Raw genomic sequence first — 17,989 nt, forward strand, 5'->3', positions numbered from 1 at the left:
GGGGTAGAAATATGTAAACTGGGACAAGAATCCTCTAGTCAGGAAGTCTTTGCTCAACCCCCACCACTTTTTTTTTGAAAACTTTGAAAGAGATAGTCTAGTGGTTAAAGCATCAGGCTGGACACCAAAAGACTGTGAATCCCAGTCCTGCCTTAGGCATGAAAGCCAGCTGCCATGCTCTCTCAGCCGAACCCATCTTACAGGTTGTTACTGTGGGGAAAATAGGAGGAGGAAGGAGTATTAGGTATGTTCACCGTCTTCATTTTTTAATGAAAATAATAAAGGAGAGATAAAATATACACATCAACAAATTAAACTTCACAGAAAAGAATCCTTGCAACTTACGCTACTTAAAAATACAAACTTTCTTGGACTAGATTCTCAACAGCCTTGACAACCTCCATATATTTCATAAAACCAAATTCTTCAGAATATTACTTATGTAAAAAGAAACATAAGGATGCTCAAAGAAATTCATTGGAGAACTTACTACTGAGTACTATATTCATGTCTGACATTGAATTAACAGGAAATATCACTGGCTACTGCATAATGCCCAACAATAAAGCTAACTCAGTATTTATACTGAACCTAACAAGCATTCAAAGCAAGTCACAAATGTTGTCAATTCTCTTTAGAGAAGTCCCAAAGTAGCCTAGCACCCTTATAGTCCAGCATGTGAAGCTGACACACAAAAGTTCCCAAACTGTAATTGATGGGAGTGTTTGAATAGGATTCCATAGCTCAAATGTCACATTCTTAGCCAAAAGCACAGCACAAGCATTCAGTGCGCAACTAAGCATGCTCAGGAACTGAGTAAAAAATTCAAAGGCCTACAGTATCATGCCACTCATGTGACACCTCCATTAAAAAAAAGGACGAAGACAAAAAACAACAGGTAGAACCTAAATTACTGTTTAATACCTAAAGGAGCATAAACATGGAGACAGAAGAGTATTCTATAAGTAGAAGCTAAAGGAAGAAGCATTTTCTCTTATTTTATTTTTGCCTGCTATCCAGTGCACCTTTCATGCAATTTCAGAGCTTTCATCTTCTAGAACGAATTTAAGGAAGGGATTCACAGGGGGTATAAGTAGAACCAAAAAGTTGGAATTCCTGTTCTAGGAACAGAATTCAAATAATAAGAGTCTGAATTCAGCACAAATAGTTGTTTACTATACCAACATTAATAATATGCTAGATGTTGCAAGCATATTATGATCATTTGTGAGAATTATATTAGCTGCATTTTTTATTTTATATCAAGTGAATATATACTACAGACAATGGGAGATACAAGAGAAAAAATAAACAATATATTAGTTTGATATATAAATTAATTGATCCTTCCAAAATCAATTATATACATTACATTTCTCAAACAAAGAAATAGCTATAAAACACACAGAACACTGTATTGGTTTGAAAATGGGTCCATATAAATTTCAAAACCAAATGTTTAATTAGTGCCTTGCTTTCAAACTTTAAGCGTGATGCAAGGCTTTAATACCAAGGTTTCGAAATAAGACTTTGAACAAAGACCTGAAATATTGTATCATACATTGGCCGTTTCAAAAGTAACATTAAATGATATAAGATATGCATTGTGAGAATGGGCCTGAGACTCATGAGCCTCTGCTCTGCTCTTCTCTGATCAAAAAGTCCAATTTCTAAGCATGAGCTAATGTTCACTATACTTCTGGGTTCAGTTATATTGGTAGATAACTGAATACAATCTTTCAAATTGCTCCTTATAGACATGCCAGAGATAGAGGGGAACATCAAGACCTAATGCAGGGGTCCTCAACCTTGGCAACTTTAAGACTTGTGGACTTTGCTGGCTGAGGAATTCTGGGAGTTGAAGTCCACAAGTCTTAAAGTTGCCAAGGTTGAGGACCCCTGACCTAATGTATGCCATATTATGCCACCTTTTCATGTTTCATCCAAAGTGACCAGTGGGGACAGTGATACAGAGAGGCTGCTGTTCAGTGAATGTAAGCCTAAAGCCTCCTGGTCTAGAAAAAAAATACTTGCAACTTTTTTCATTTCCTGTGTGTTGCTGCAAACATACATGATCATTTCAACTGGAAGGTAACATTAGTTTTATTCTCAAATGAAGGTAAAATACTCATTTGTTACCATCTTAACATCATTAAAGTAAAAGAAAGTTGCTTATGGGATCCTGAAAATCAATTGTATTATGTGAGCAAAATGAACAAAGATTTGTGGCACATTGCTGACTAATTCTCATTACTGAACAAACTTTTGTAGACTGGAGTCCACTTCAGATGTACAATCATTCACTTTGCCCAGGATATACTGATTATACAGCAAAAAACAACAACACCCCAACAGTTAATAGAGAGGATACAATTCAAACTAGGCGTAGGATTGCCGATTAGGAAAAGTGCTGTTATAGGACTGTTCAGGATAAGAGTGCATGCTTATGATTAAATATAATATCTCTACCAGCGGGACCAACTTTTGTGCTCAAAATCAGGATGCTTTGAAGGTAAATTTTAAGAAGAAAGTTTTATTAGATTGGTTAAGAGTTTGGTAAAGTGGATGAAGGAAAAATGGTCAGAGCCCCTGTTTGTTTTTACCTGCAACAGGTGTCAACTGCGGATTGAGCATCCCCATTGGTGTTGGTGGCGGCACCACCCCCATAAGAGCCCCGACAGGAGTGCCTGCCCGGGGGGAAGAATTCTGCTGCTGTTGCTGTGCTGCTCGTTCTCTCTCCTGCTGCTCAGCAACCTTAGCTGCCCGCTCTGCAAAAGTATTTTAGATTTTCAGTTCTGTTTTATGACCCAGAATTTTAAAAAAAAAAATATTCTCTGATCATTTAGCCTTATGTAGGAAAAAAAAGCCCACACAATTTTAGTAATACAGTATATAATTTTGAACTTATTCAGTTGCAAACAAAAAAAAAAGAATATATGAATTCTTTTAAAATTCACAAAGATCTCAAGAAATATGGGCTCAGATCGGGACAACCATGGGGAGAAGAAAAGACCGGGAGGCTATTTTTCTGTGTCTGCCTCCCTTCTATGCTTCCCAAAATCTTCTCCTATTTGGAAGCAACCGACTATGCACAGCTACAGATTTTAAGGGAAAAATGTGCTCTGGAACATGTGGGCTCTCACTCACATAGCATCTGTCTGCAACTTCTTAAAGCAGATGTATGTTTTCACAGCCTCATTTGGCTGCCTTCTGCAGCTGCAGCATGTTCCTGGGGGGAAAGCAGATTTGGTTTAAGGTTCCAATGCACTTTTTTGCCTTTGAATCTGAAGTTCTGCTGAGTCCTACCTGATTGTGGAATTGTGCAATAAAATAGATAGGGATGTGCTACAGAAGACAGGAAGGAGAAAAAAGTATTGGTTTGCAAGCTTGCTACCTCCTTTGTGATTTCATAATCTAAGCCATGTTCTTTCTTCTTTATCATCTTTTTAAAAACTGCAACACTAAAAGTGTTATGAACAGAATGGCAGCTGTTTAATGCTAAATAATATATGTATCTGGACATCAGTCGTGCAGTCGTGTGACCACAGGGTACAATGGATTTGCTGAAAACCAGCACTTATTTCTGATTTTCAATAAAACTGCATCCATAGTGAACTACTAGTTCTCTTATCAATTGTAGCATTCACTTAACGACCATAAGATTTGCTTAACTGCAAAAAAAGGTCAGTCAAAAAATCAGGTCAGTCACATGACCAGCCCACATTACGACTGTCATGAGTTACCACCATGATGGGCAGACTCCATTAAAGACATAACTCAAGGACTACCTGTAAGTGAGCTATCCATTGTCTACAAATCCACTTTGATTTTCGTAGAATTAACCTGTTATTACTACTACTAAGGCTGAAGTTGATAAAAAAGACTCGTTTATTAAAACACTTTATTTGCTCTTTACCAAATTGGCAATACAATGGAACCTCAATTCAGCAGACTTTGATACAACAGATTTTGCAATCAAAGGACCACGACTCAAATTATGCAGATGCAAATGAGGTAATGTATGCAATTAATATCATCACTCAAATGACAACTGATGCAAAAGATATAATCTGTGTCATTTAATAAACTATTATTACATAAATTGTTGCAATTATGTAGTTTTGTATTTAGTGCATATTCGTATATAGCGGACATCTACTTCCATTTAATCTATTAAAATAAGATTTCCCCGAATTGTTAATATGTGTTGTTAAAGGAACAGCAAGTGTGAGCTTTCTCCTATTTCTCTCTATGTTAAGAAGTTTTTAATGCTTTTCTCTTATTGTGGTCCTTCAGTAATGTTCTTTTAAGTTTTTATTATAACACATTTGATGCATTTGGTAATTTAAACACATCTTTAGCTGTTTACAATTAGGGTAAATTTTACTAAATAATATAACATCTTTTTAGGTGGCAATGTTTACTTCTCTAAAGTAGTATTTCTTAATGTCATTGCAAAATGTCTGCACTACAGATATGGGCTTAATGTTGCCACTACTCACCCTAACCTTTTGGAGGAAAACTATGAACAAAGGATTTCTCTCTTATTTCCAAGATAAATGATGAAAATATTGTTAAAAAAATCAAGAATGGGGTAAGCATTTATACATTATCTGATTGAAGACTCATTTCCTATTGTACCATTTCAGTTTTCAAAACGCTTCTGTATATTAGTCAAATAAGAAAAGGGTGGGTTTTGTATTAAAAAAAACAGGATAGGAATATAAGTGATAACCCATTCAAACATATATTTAGGGAACATGAAACCAAACAACACAAGGAATGCTACACATATATCATCTATTGGGGGGTGGAAGGAATAAACAGTAAGGATACATAAGAATTTCTTTAGTATCTACGATGGATGTATGATTCATATCAAAGGCAGCATTCATTAGTGAATCAGGAAAAAAGTAATGTGTTCTCTTTTGATTTAACTAAGAAAAAACATGAATTAACTATTTTTATAAATGATTGTTTAAAAAAAAACATCAAACTGAAACAATTCTAAAGATACTTTCATGAGTTTAATTTTTTTCATACAAATTCTATTAACCTGAACTTGGACTATGACCAGAAAAATAGCAGACAACATTTCACAAATGATTTTGACTTAAATATTTGTGCTAGATATAAGCAGAAAAGAGAAGGAAATTATAGTAATGACAAAGCATTTAAAAATGATTAGTAGAAGCAGGAGTTAAACTTTGTAGTTTCATTGCCAAATTCAACATATCCAATCCCAGTTTGTTCAAACCAGGGCTTGCAACGACTGAGATGAAATGAAATGTTAAAGGCATGATAGGACTCTTTCTTTCATTTGTTAATCTATTCTTCTTTACTTATATTTACTTATTATTCAGCTCAACAGAAAATTTGCCAGGAACAATCTTTAGATGTGTGATGCTTTTTACATGGCATGTCAGGACATTACATTTTAGTTTAAAGCAAGGCTGTGCATTTGGCTGAATTTCAAACAGAACTGAACGGATTTGGAATTTGTGGAATTGAAGCCTTTGGAGATAACTTGGAAGCTGCAGCTGATACAAAATGCAGGCTCAGATTAGCAATCAGAGAGATCCATTAGGATTCTGGGCCCAATTAAGAGTGTTGGTTGTCTCCTAAAAAGGCTTATATGGCATGGCATTGGGATATATCAAGGAATACTTTACCAAACATGTTTCTGCCCATCATTCAAACATTCAACACTGGTGGCACAGTGGTTAGAATGCAGTATTGTAGGCTAACTCTGTCCACAGCCAGGGGCTCGATCCTCACCAGCTCAAGGTTGACTCAGCCTTCCAAGGTCAATAAAATGAAGACCCAGATTGTTGGGGGCAATATGCTGACACAATAAACTGCCCATAGTATTGTAAAGCACTATGGAGCAGTATATACAGTAAATCTAAGAGCTATTGCTCTTGCTATCAAGGGGGAGCTTGCTCAAAGATTACTTTCTCCCATCAGAGATTAGAGGGACTTAGACCAAGAGATGGGCCCTTCTTGATATTAGCTTCATTTAACAAAACAAGACACAAATGGCTCCCTACCCTTCTTATATACAGGAAACTCTTTAAAGCAATTTTATTTCAACAGACTTTTAGGTATTCAGTGTATATTTTTCTTTGCTATTTTTGTGATTATTATAATTTTGAATGTTTTGCTTTTTAAGCACAGAGATATTCATTATAATTTGGTTTGCTCTTTAGCAGATCAGCTCTTTAGCCAATTCAGAGGAACCTCTCAGGTGTAAAAATCAATATTCATCACATAAGGAAAATGCCAGGGGAAAGAAATATGTAGCTTGCAATTGATAGCACTAACTTTTAATTGTAAATGGTTTACTAATGCTATCCAGTAAGTAATATATCCTGACCCTATTTTGCACAAAAAAGCCTGAAAGAACACACTCTGTAAGGAAACATAATGCAATTCTGCAAAGGAAAATGTATCAGTAACTTCCATGTAAAATAAAGTGTTTAGCACAATCCCCATCTTGCCCTATTCACTTGACATAATATATTACTTTTTCTTAAAATACATCCAATTCTGTCCAAGTGAAAATAGTGTACTTTTCATCCCTGTAAACCCATAGTTGATTAAATGTAGACATTAAATTTTCTGTGTCAAAACTAACTTCTGAATCAAAGTGGGTAGTCTATAAATAAATCTAGGACACAGCGCCCCATTTTCAAAGCCTCAAAATTAAGATTCAAATCAACTGTTGCTGTATATGACTGTCTCTACTCAAAACACAAATCCAATTAAAATTATTTTCCATTATTTATTAAAAAGTATTTATTGACATACAAATTCTGTGGCATTTTATATTCCGTAAATGACATTTAAGAAGGAAAATTGTAATCATGTTTCCTTCTCATTTTTAATGTACTGCGTTTCCCTGAAAGTAAGACCTAGCCCGAAAATAAACCCTAGCTTGATTTTTTTGGGGGGGCTAATATAAGCCCTACCCCAAAAATAAGTTTGGGGGTGAGGCGCATGCCTAAAAATCAAGCTAGGGCGGGGGTATGGGGGTTGGAGCTTACCATTGCAGCCAGGTCTCCCATGGATCGACACTTGCCTCGCCGGCCCACTTCTTCTGCGGCTGAAGGAGCAGCTTCATTCTGCAGTTGGCAATGGAGCTCGGGCCTGCATTGTATTCAATCCGTAGCTAGGTTCTCGGCCGCAGAGGCCTTTCCAGAAGGCTCTGATTGCAAAATGCAGACCGGAGCTCCATCCTCAGCTGCAGAATGAAGCTCCTCCTTCGGCCGCAAAAGAAGTGGTCCGGCTGGGTGGGGCTGTCAGTGCTGCCGCCGCGGGGTGAGTGGAAAAGACATCCTCTGAAAATAAGACCTGGTGCCTCTTTTGGAGGTGAAAAGAATAAATAAGACCGGGTCTTATTTTTGGGGAAACACTGGTAGTTTCAGACTGGATTATCTTCTTTGTCCATTTGCAGGAACAGTACAAATTACTTGACTTTGTTTTAGCTATTATTTGCTCCACCCACACCCAAAATGACTAATAAAATTTAGTCACAGAAGAAAGTTTTGGGATCAAGCTTTACACATTTAGAGCCAGCACACTGAAATCAGGAGTTCACTATTCCTTGATTTTAATAGGTCTATTCTAAATACAACTAAACCAGAATCCAACCCATGGATTCTAATCAAAATAAAACACAGGATTAGTGGAAACAAATAGTTAACTCCCACAGGTCTTATATAATAACAATATCAACAACAATATAATAACACATTATGAAAAGAATGATCCCAAATCACAGATTATATATGTTTCGAAAGACAGAAATCAACAGGAACCCCTAATTTTTATTTGGAATTATGCAACAGATATATGTTCTTAGTTCTATGGAGGAAAATTACTTGAAATGATAATTGAGTAGAACGATTTTTTTTGCAAATAAATGATATAATAAATTCATAAGTTAAAAACTAAATGGAAGAATTAAAGATCCAATACAAAGTTTAATCTAAAAATTCAGTTTCTTCTGAAATAATTAAATTTTTCGTTCTGCAATGTTTATAAATTTATTTTCCAACAGTACAATAACTTTAAATATTTTAGGACTGGGATTAGGAAAATATGTTTTTTAAATATATGAAGATTTATTGTCAAATTTAAAAAAATGTTGTTTAAACAACTAAATCACTATGACAAAGTATTAAGAGCACATCTGGATTCAATAACTTAAGTAAAATACAAAATTTCATTAAGTTGCAATTCTTTGTTTTATATAAGTAATGAAAGGATGGTTTATTTTTCTACAGAGACTCATTTTAGTTGATAAGTAATCTTATTGTATGTTTTACTATATCATACATCCATCTCAGACTTACAGCTGAAAGTTTAGGAACAACATATACATGAAAAAGACTCAGTGCCCTTTCCTGTTCTATTTTGTCTTTCAGATTTGAACAAATATACTTTTTCACATTATGCCATGCCTTATTTTCTTGTTCTCTTATTCAGTAACAATATTTAAGTATACTTTTCTAACTCTTTCTTTCAATGTGCTTTAAGACCAGTAACAGAATACCTGGACCAATTGTTTTAAATTACCATACAGATTTCAGATTTCTTTCTCTATCCTATGCCTGCTGTAATCTTTTCTTGGGTCTACTTTTCAGTTTTTAATCTTGTTTCATTTCAATTACTTGGTATTCTCTGATTCAGGTCTCTGGTTGTATTACTTCTGCTTGTGTAATTTCCAAACCCCTCTGTTAGTTTCACCATCACTAATGTACTGTATCTAATTTATTATGGGCAGCCCAGGATGTAATCATTTACCTATTTAACGTTTTCAAGACATAAATTGGACTTGCCTGTTTAGACATTGCATCTTTTTTTCTGATTTAGATTTACCTTCATACTCTGCTTTCTTGGAGGCTTCCAAATTTCTCCACTCTGTTCCAACCAGTCTGCTGAGTTCTCCAAAGGAATAATCTGGGTGCTGAGCTTTAATGACAGCTCTCATCTCACTGCTAAACAAGATGTATCCGCTCATATTGATCTTCCTTTTAGAGCCTTCTTTTTTTACGCTGCCTTTGATTGACTTCGGAGTGGACTACAAAGTAAAAAAAAAAAAAAAGAGGGAATGCAATAAATGTATAGAAAATTCATATGTATTTATTTAATACAGATGTATTTATTTGCCACAGATCAGCTATTTTGACCATTATAGAAGTGCTTTGAGTTTATTTATGTAGAGATCACCCAACTTCCATCACAACTCTATGTGAGCTATAAGCTGTAGGATAGTTATAAGGATATATTACACTTTATTATGAATTTGAAACCTTCTGTAAATTCTTAGTCACAAAAAAATTAAAATGGGGAACACACAGATGCCAGGTACTCTACCTGGATGTTACAGTAACATCATTGGCTCTAAGATCAGTAGAATCTTCACAAGCTGGAGTGTATCTGCTACAGATAGTCCTTGACTTACAACCACAATTGAGTCCAAAATTTTGTGAATTCTACCCCATTTAATGAGCTTTCTTGCTACAGTTTTAAGTGAATCACTGCAGATATTAAGTTAGTTAACATGGTTGTTAAGTGAATCTGGCTTTCCCATTGACTTTGCTTGTCAGAAGGTCGCAAAAGGTGATCATGTGACCCCAGGACACTGCGACCATCATAAATACATGCCAATTGCTAAGCGTCTGAATTTGGGGGTTGCTGCAGCAGTTGTAAGTGTGAAAAATGGTCATAAGTCACTTTTTTCAGTGCAGTTATTTAATGAACGGTCACTAAATGGTTTTAAGTCGAGGACTATCTGTATTGGTTATTATTCAAAAGAGTTATATAGCACACTTTAGAGTTAACAAATGTTTAAGGCACCAGCTAGAAATCGGGAGACAATGAGATCTAGTACTGCCTTAAATATGAAAGCTGGCTGGTGACTTTGGGCCTGTCACTGTTTTTCAGCCCAAACCATCTCACAGGGTTGTTGTGAGGAAAACAGGAAGGAGGAGGAATATTAGGTATATTTGCTGCCTTCAGTTATTTATAAAAAATAATAAAGGTAGGATAAAAACAAAAAATAAATTACTTTTTACAGCAATCAAGAATGTTCATTTTTATGTTTCACAGTACCACAAAGTTACATTTTCCCCCAACCTATATGCCTGTATGGATTAAATAATGGCTGATGGTAAGGTTTCTCCCCAGTGATGTCTACTTATCCTATGAGATCTGCCAGGAGAGGTTTGTTCAGGGCCCATCTATAAGTGCCACCTGACAGGGTTCAGGAAGAGATGTTTTTCTGCTGTGGTACCTGTTCTCTGGAACATCATTCTCCTAGAAATCAGATTTGTCCCAACCGTGTTAGCTTTTCACAACACATTAAAAACCTGGCTTTGCCATCAAACATGGAACCCTGATACTATTTCTTGGCCTTGGTTATGTTAACTGAACATTCCCAGGTTTGTTATGTTTTCTCTGTTGTTTTAAACTTAGTTTTCTTTTTATTATGTTTTTATTTTTTTTAACTCTTAGCCATCCAAAGTCATGAATATGACGTGGGTAGCCATATACATTTATTTAATAAACACATGAGTGCATTACAAAAATATCTTCATTTTGCCAATATGATTTAGTAAGTCATATTACCTGTGGTGGAGTATATGGCATTATATCCAATTCATTGGAGAGCGGAGTCTGCAGTTGAGGTATGGTCGGTGCTTCTGTGACTTCACCTTCCTCTTCCCCAATCTCTTCAATATCCTCTTCTCCACCTTCTAACTCAGCAAACTTTGCTTCTAGCTGCTGAATTTTTTTCTCTAAAAGTGGAGATGGCTCCTTCTGTGGAATAATGGGTTTCCTAGAAAAGAAAAGAAAAAGTATATATTTACTAAACACAGTCTTTATCTTCATTAGAACACAGAAAGAAGCAATAAATAGTAAAACAAACAAATGCTAGGTGCCAGGTCAGGGAAACATAGCTAAGCCCAGTTTACATCAGTATCTTCCACTATCCCTCTCCACATCTTTCTGTCCTTGAAAACCATCTTTGCTTCAACCACACCCATATGCTAGCTAATACACACACTGTGTTTGCTCTTTATGGTCGCCCAGTTTTTAATTCAGTCCACACTCATACTTAACCCCACTTCTTCTTGTTCAATACATAAACCTCTAAAGTACATCAATCCTCCTGCATTGAACTTACTTTTATGTTTCTCCTGACAAAGCCAATTTCTAAATAAACCAGTGGGCAGAAGCATGCTGTTTCACACAACCATTTTAATGTTTTTTTCAACTACCATTCATTTATTGCATCAGATTACATACCACTCTTGTTTTTCTACCGTTATTTGCCTATATTAATATTTTTCCATCCATTTCCACATCTTTAATAAACATTGTACCAAGATACAGAAATTCATCTTGCTCTAATTATTCACCATTTATGTAAAACGTATAATCCTTTATTATTTCTTTCTGTCAAATGTCGGGACCTTATATTAATTTTCAAATCTATATGAGTTATTGCACCACACACTTTAACTTTTGCTGCAAATCATTTGGGTATTTTCTATCTATAAAGCATATATCGTTCATACTTTTAACCAATACACCTCTAATGACACCACAAGTATTTCTTATACTTTTATCCATAAATGCTTTAAAAAACCAAAGGGACAACACATTCTTGTCTTATTCCTTACTCATTTGTTGAAACGTTTATTCCAATCATTAACACTAGTTTTAGTTCTGCCATATATTGCCCATATCACAATCAGACTTCAAACCCTTATTTGCACAACACATTCCATAATTCAGACTTGCTTATTTTAACTTACAATGTCTCTAAATCAATTAACATACGATACGCTATCTCATGCAATTCTTACCTGCTAAAAAGCAAAAGGAATCTGGAGCTTGCACATACTCTGAATGACATACTATGTTTCCCACATGTTGCTCATTATCCCCTTTTTTATTCTTTCAATCATAATACTGTCAAACACCTTCCCAGACATTCTTAACAATTAATTGCTTTCTAACTTCTACATCCAAAAAGTTGTGATACTTCAGGTCCCGCATACTTCAGGTCCCGCCTCTTAATGTCACTTTATGGCAGTGGTTCTCAACCTTTTTAATGCCGTGACCCCAACCGGTAGTAAGTCAAGGACTAAACCGGTCGTAAGTCGAGGACTAAACTGGTCGTAAGTCGAGGACTACCCAACCGGTCGTAAGTCGAGGACTTTCTTGCCCGGGAGCGCCGCACATGTGTGGTTCCGCCCCCTGTGCTGGCCGAGGCGTACCTGGCAAGCGGCAGAGACGGAGCAGGCCGACCACCAGCTGGCCCAGCCCAAGGGAGGTAAGGCACCCGCCGGAAAAGGGGGGAAAAATGGCGGACAAAAAAAATGGCGGACAGCCTTGCTTGGCGACCCCCATGAAATGGTCGATCGACCCCAAATGGGGTCCCGACCCACAGGTTGAGAACCACTGCTTTATGGGAACCAGATGTCCCATCTCTGTCACCATACTTGCTGTTTTTCTTTTTTAGCACCCTGTAATCTCTTAATTTGGGGTAGAGTCAGAGCAAATGGAGCTGAGTGTTTACTAGCCGGATGCCCTTCCTGACGCTTACATGCATGGAGTTTGCAACACATATTTTCTCTTTGCGCCCTGAGAAGCATCTGCTGTTCCTAGGATTGAACTCTCAACCTTCTGAATGGGAGATGAGTGTCTTCACCTAGGTCACTCTGCCACTCTGCCACTATTCCTGCTCTAAGGTATACCATTCCCCCTGAAATCTGGATTAACCGAACCCTGCTGCCTTTTGTAAAACTCTGAAGGCCCAGTTTTCCTTCCCAGGCATTTGGTCAGGACCCAGTCCAGGATGTTTTGATTATTGGACTCGTGAAATTTGTTTTAACTGTGCAACTCAAGAGTCATTTTTGAGATGGTAATTACATAAATTGTTTAAACAAAATAAAATTAAATAACGAATACATTTCATTTGCTATCCTTGAGGCCTATAATTAAATTTTCTTCACCTACTTCCAAAACATTCCAAAACAAGTTTCCATGAAAATCATTCTGCCGTTTGTCTCGTTTTAATTTTGTTTCTTGTTCTGTTTGATTTATTGTTTACAATTATCCTTTTCTCTACATACACATTAGACAATATTATAATGTGTATACAGAGAAAAATATAGTTGTAAAAAATAGAGCAGAGAATGAGAAGTGAGTCTGATTAGATGAGGGTACCAGTAAAACATCTATCCTATTCCGTGGTGATAAGAGTAGCAATGTATAATTCCTTCTCTGCTAATTTGGTGTCGAGGTTAAGAAACCAGGCTAGAAACCAGAAGACTGTGAGTTCTAGTAACACCTTGGGCTTGGTATCCTTGGGTTAGTCACTTTCTCTCAGCCCTAAATTTCAGGGACTTGTCCAGCTTTGAATTGGAAAAAGCATAGGAGACTTTTGAGCCTATCTAACTCAGGGAAACAAGACAGGCCCTTTGTGATTTTAATTTCACTGCATGTGAAGTAAACCTCTGTAATTTTTAGTTGGATAAGGGACCTGAGAGGGGACACAGACCTGGTTCCAGGCAATAATTAATTCACTTGAGGAAAGGAACAGTTCTAATAGTTTTGAAAGTGATATTGGTCTACTCTGTTTTAAGCTGCCTCTTTTGGATCCAAGACAAATGGAAACCTATTCTCCTATGCTCAACTTCCCCTTTTGGTTATTGAGAAAGTGGAGGAGGAGCAATTACAGTGAACTCTGGAGGTAGGAGATTATTGGGATTTATAACAATCAGAATTCAGCCCTGGGTATGGAACAGACACTGCACTAATTGCTCTCATCAATGCCTTATCGTGGGAATTATGGGAAGGAAATAAAATGTTATTGCCCTGCTGGACCTCTAAATCACCTTCAACATTGTCAGCCACAGTAGTTCTATAATTTTACTGGAAAGAGGTATTCATCTCTGTTGTATGATCAAATTAAGTTATATTATTTTTATTAAAAAATTAAAACATACTTTACCTGAAATAATAAATTTCATCATCTACTACCTTAGCAGACAAAGAAAATCTTTTTAGTCCTTTAAATTTTTTCATCTGTTTGTCACTTTCATTATAGCGACTTTCACAGAGAAGAACATCATTTTCATGAATTTCAGTTGGTCTGCAGCAAAGAAAGTCTTTGAAAGACAGAACAGCACATTTTCCTAAAAGAAAGGATAAATAGCTGTATTTTATTCATCATAGCATAACATTTGTAATATGTCTGAAATTTTTGAAATATCAAAATGTGTGTGGCAATCAGGGTGATTAACTGCACTCATAAGCCATACAGCAACTAATGTCAAATGTGCTGCATACAACTACTGGTTCCTAATGCGACATGTGCTTATGCGGTCATCGATTCAACAGATACCAAATGAGCATCCTTAATGCAGACACAAAACTGTATCTGCTGTCCAATATTCCCAAAAGTTACTTCTCTAGAAAAGAACCAGATGGTTTTCAGAGTCTATTTCTTCTTTCTTGTTAGCAAACTAAAAACTAAAACAACTTATTTTTTTAAAGAAATTTCATTATTATAAAACTTTACTTTGCAATTTTATTAATTTAAGGAAGTGACAACTTTTTTTAACTGTACAATTTGAAACATAATAATAAAATTTATTTTATTGTTTCATTACCCAGAATGCATGTCATCGGGCAAGTCTCTTCCAAGTTACTTAAAAATACTTCCTTCTTATAAAACATTTTCGTTGGCTCATGTTCTGTTTCTTCTGGGTGAATAAAAATTGGACCAAAGAAATAGGCAGCTCCATCTCTAACCCACATTTTTTCTATTCTGAAAATATAGAAAAATCACTGCTTCAAAGTATTTCAAATTCAATTTTAACATTTCCTTTCAATTAATGTATTGATTGACTATGCTATGAAATCATTGCGGACTCTTACCAAACCGCACAGATAATTTTTCTTCAAGATGATATTAATGTATTATATGACAGTTATATTCCTTTTTGCTGCTGTACCTTCTGCAACTGCAGATACTCAAGTTATGTCCACAATTGAGACCAGAACTTCTGTTGCTAAGCAATGCAATTGTAAAGTGGGCCATCATGCGATTGCATCACTGCACTGCATCATTTAGCAATGGCAAAATGGCCTACTCTTCCCACTGCAGTTTTTAGCTGAGGATCAACCCTAATACACAGCCTTCCATCCTTCCGAGGGTCGGTAAAATGAGGACGCAGATTGTTGGGGGCCATGTGCTGACTCTGTAAGCTGCTTAGAGAGGACTGTAAAGCACTGTGAAGCAGTATATTAATCTAAGTGCTATTGCTATACCATTTTTTAAAAAAGTTGTACCTGCCAACCCTTGCTCGGACTAAACCATGCGATTTGATGAAGACACAATCTCCGACCTTTAACCACATATCATTGTAACAAAGCTGTTCATAGTAGTGACAGCCAGGTTCTCCGTTTGACATGTCTACTGGAACGTCTTCCTTATCCTGAAATACAGAAACATTTATGAACTAGAAAAAGTAATGCAACTGATATTAGAGAGTAAGTGTATTGGAAATCTTCAGCAACATCCAGGGGCAATGTTTCTGTAGGATCACCAATGTCCATATAGAGGTCCAATATATAATGTATAAATTACTTTTATTTATCTCTACACATACAGTTGCCTTTGCCTCCAAAAATAATAAAATTATCAAAGTGTATGGGAAATCTGTCTCAAAGTCAGAATTATCTGTGTCCAGATAAATTCAAGGTACTCACATTCCCATTTTAATAACTCTTTCCTGTAAAATAAATACCTTTTCAAGACTAAGAACAGTTTTGGTATCCTCCGATGCGTCGGTATGTTTTTCTTCATCAATTTTGTCTATATTAGCAAACACTGATGCAACACGAATCACAGGTAAGGGCACTTCTCGAGGGACAAATCGTACAGAACTAATTGGCATAGTCCACAATTTAATTTTCTTAAAAGACTTTGTCTTTGCAGAATAACGTGATTCACAAACATAGACATCTTCATCTCTGAAGTTTTCTGGACATAGCTTAAAATATTCCTGTAAGATGGAAAGAAATGAAAGTTAGGGCAATACACAGACATGCAGACAGTAGAAAATAGCCAGCACTTAATAATAATAATAATAATAATAATAATAATAATAATAATAATAATAATAATAATAATAATAATAATAATAATAATAATAATAATAATAATAATAATAATAATAATAATAATAAAGTTGGAAGGGACCTTGGAGGTCATCATCAGGTTGGGGGACGAGTCCGTCCTTTGGGATATGGTAAAGCCTGTTTACCGACAGGTGTCTCTTCTTAAAAACTTCCAGTGTTGGAGCATTCACCACTTCTGGAGGCAGGTTGTTCCACTGGTTAATTGTTCTCACTGTCAGGAAGTTTCTCCTTAGTTCTAGGTTGCTTCTCTCCTTGATTAGTTTCCACCCGTTGGAAACTAATTTACTGAACACTATCAAACACTTTACTGAACACTATCAAATAGAGTAATTAAACTGCTGCTTTTTGCAATTCAGGCCTCTCAAGGTGACAGCAGTGTTGAGTTCCAACAAATAAGAAAGGATTTCCCATCCTGATTCTATCCTGTCCTATCCCTCGAGCCTTGTTCTTCCCTTGAAGTATGTTTAATCTAATACTACAGTATTAGAAGCCACTGCAAACCTGAATGTTTTAGTTATATAGAGCAGGGGTCCCCAGCCCCTGGTCCGTGGATCAGTACCGGGCCGTGGCATGCCAGCAACCGGTCTGCACAAACAAGGAAAGCCTCATCCACAGGATACAGATAGCACACAAAATCACGCCCCTTCCAGTCCGTGGAAAAACCTCTCTCCACATAACTGGTCCCTGGTGCCCAAAAGGTTGGGGACCTCTGATATAGAGGGATAAGGCTAATTTCTGGAAACTCGAAACCCAAAGGTGGCCTTTTTCTCTTTCTCTTACAAAAAATCCATTACAATATGAGAGGAATTTTTGAATCTCTTGTCAAAAATCCCATCACTGGGATTATCCTTTCTCTCTCCCTTTAAATAAACTATTGTTTCTAATAACTTGTATCTTAGCTTCTATAAATTAGACACCATTTACAGTTTACTTTCTATTATAAACCAAAAATCAGGGAGACACTAAGACTCTTCAGATATTGCTAAATAGCCCCAGCACTGTCATGCTAGAAGGAGTTGTAAGCAACAATGACAGGGCCAGTTTCCCCATTTGTTCCATTCCCAAGAGTAAGATGCAAGCAAAAGATCAGTATTAATCCCAAGAGTTCAATTAGATTCTTCTCACCTTAACAAACATAACCACACATTTGCCTAGAATTTTGCTCACTGTAACTTTGTTGTAATAATCACTTTTAAACACCTCCTTCTCCAAAAATTTTCTAGTGGCAAGATGGAATGTTTCATTTGGTCGGTAAAACCAGCAGCCATATAACCATTTTTCCCCTAAAAACAAGACAGAGTTTAGCACCTGCAGACAATAAAGTTATTGTACAAAACTATGATAATAATTTTAAGATCACTTTATATTAGACAATTATAGTGTTCTGGTTGCTGTCTGAAGCTTTGCTTAGAAGATTTTTAGCAAATGAAATATATCATTTTAGGTCTGTTATCTTCAGTATTAATATATTCAAAATACCTGGATGAATTTGAAAAAAAAGTAGCCAACTTTTGAGGCGTGTACCCACCTTAAAAGAAATAACACTTAACTACATTTAATTTTAAGAATGAATGAATGGTAAGTTCCCAAAGGAACTAAAGTTGAAAAGGAGGTTACTGTTTATCAGTAATGCTAAAGAGAATAGTAACAGGAACCTGTACCAATCATACACAATGTTGAGAATAACAATCTCATCATCATACCAAAAGGTATCAAATGAAATCAAGTGGAGTTGTCTTTCTGAATTACTTCAAAGAAATAA

General features: G+C 36.1%; 1 protein-coding gene across 1 annotated transcript in view; it reads right to left on the reverse strand.

Annotated features, from left to right (window-relative positions):
- Positions 1–17,989, reverse strand: part of PBRM1 (polybromo 1) — a 52,302-nt gene that overhangs the window by 6,506 nt on the left and 27,807 nt on the right. Inside the window, exons 19-26 of the mRNA XM_029284117.1 lie at positions 17,353–17,510; positions 15,834–16,091; positions 15,376–15,521; positions 14,694–14,851; positions 14,033–14,216; positions 10,636–10,846; positions 8,884–9,085; positions 2,604–2,768 (exon numbers count right to left, since the gene is read on the reverse strand). Coding sequence (XP_029139950.1) covers positions 2,604–2,768; positions 8,884–9,085; positions 10,636–10,846; positions 14,033–14,216; positions 14,694–14,851; positions 15,376–15,521; positions 15,834–16,091; positions 17,353–17,510 — 1,482 coding nt within the window. The remainder of the gene's footprint in view (positions 1–2,603; positions 2,769–8,883; positions 9,086–10,635; positions 10,847–14,032; positions 14,217–14,693; positions 14,852–15,375; positions 15,522–15,833; positions 16,092–17,352; positions 17,511–17,989) is intronic.

Source organism: Protobothrops mucrosquamatus, unplaced genomic scaffold (assembly GCF_001527695.2).
Source record: "Protobothrops mucrosquamatus isolate PMUCROS unplaced genomic scaffold, P.Mucros_1.0 scaffold380, whole genome shotgun sequence".
NCBI classification, from domain to species: domain Eukaryota; kingdom Metazoa; phylum Chordata; class Lepidosauria; order Squamata; family Viperidae; genus Protobothrops; species Protobothrops mucrosquamatus.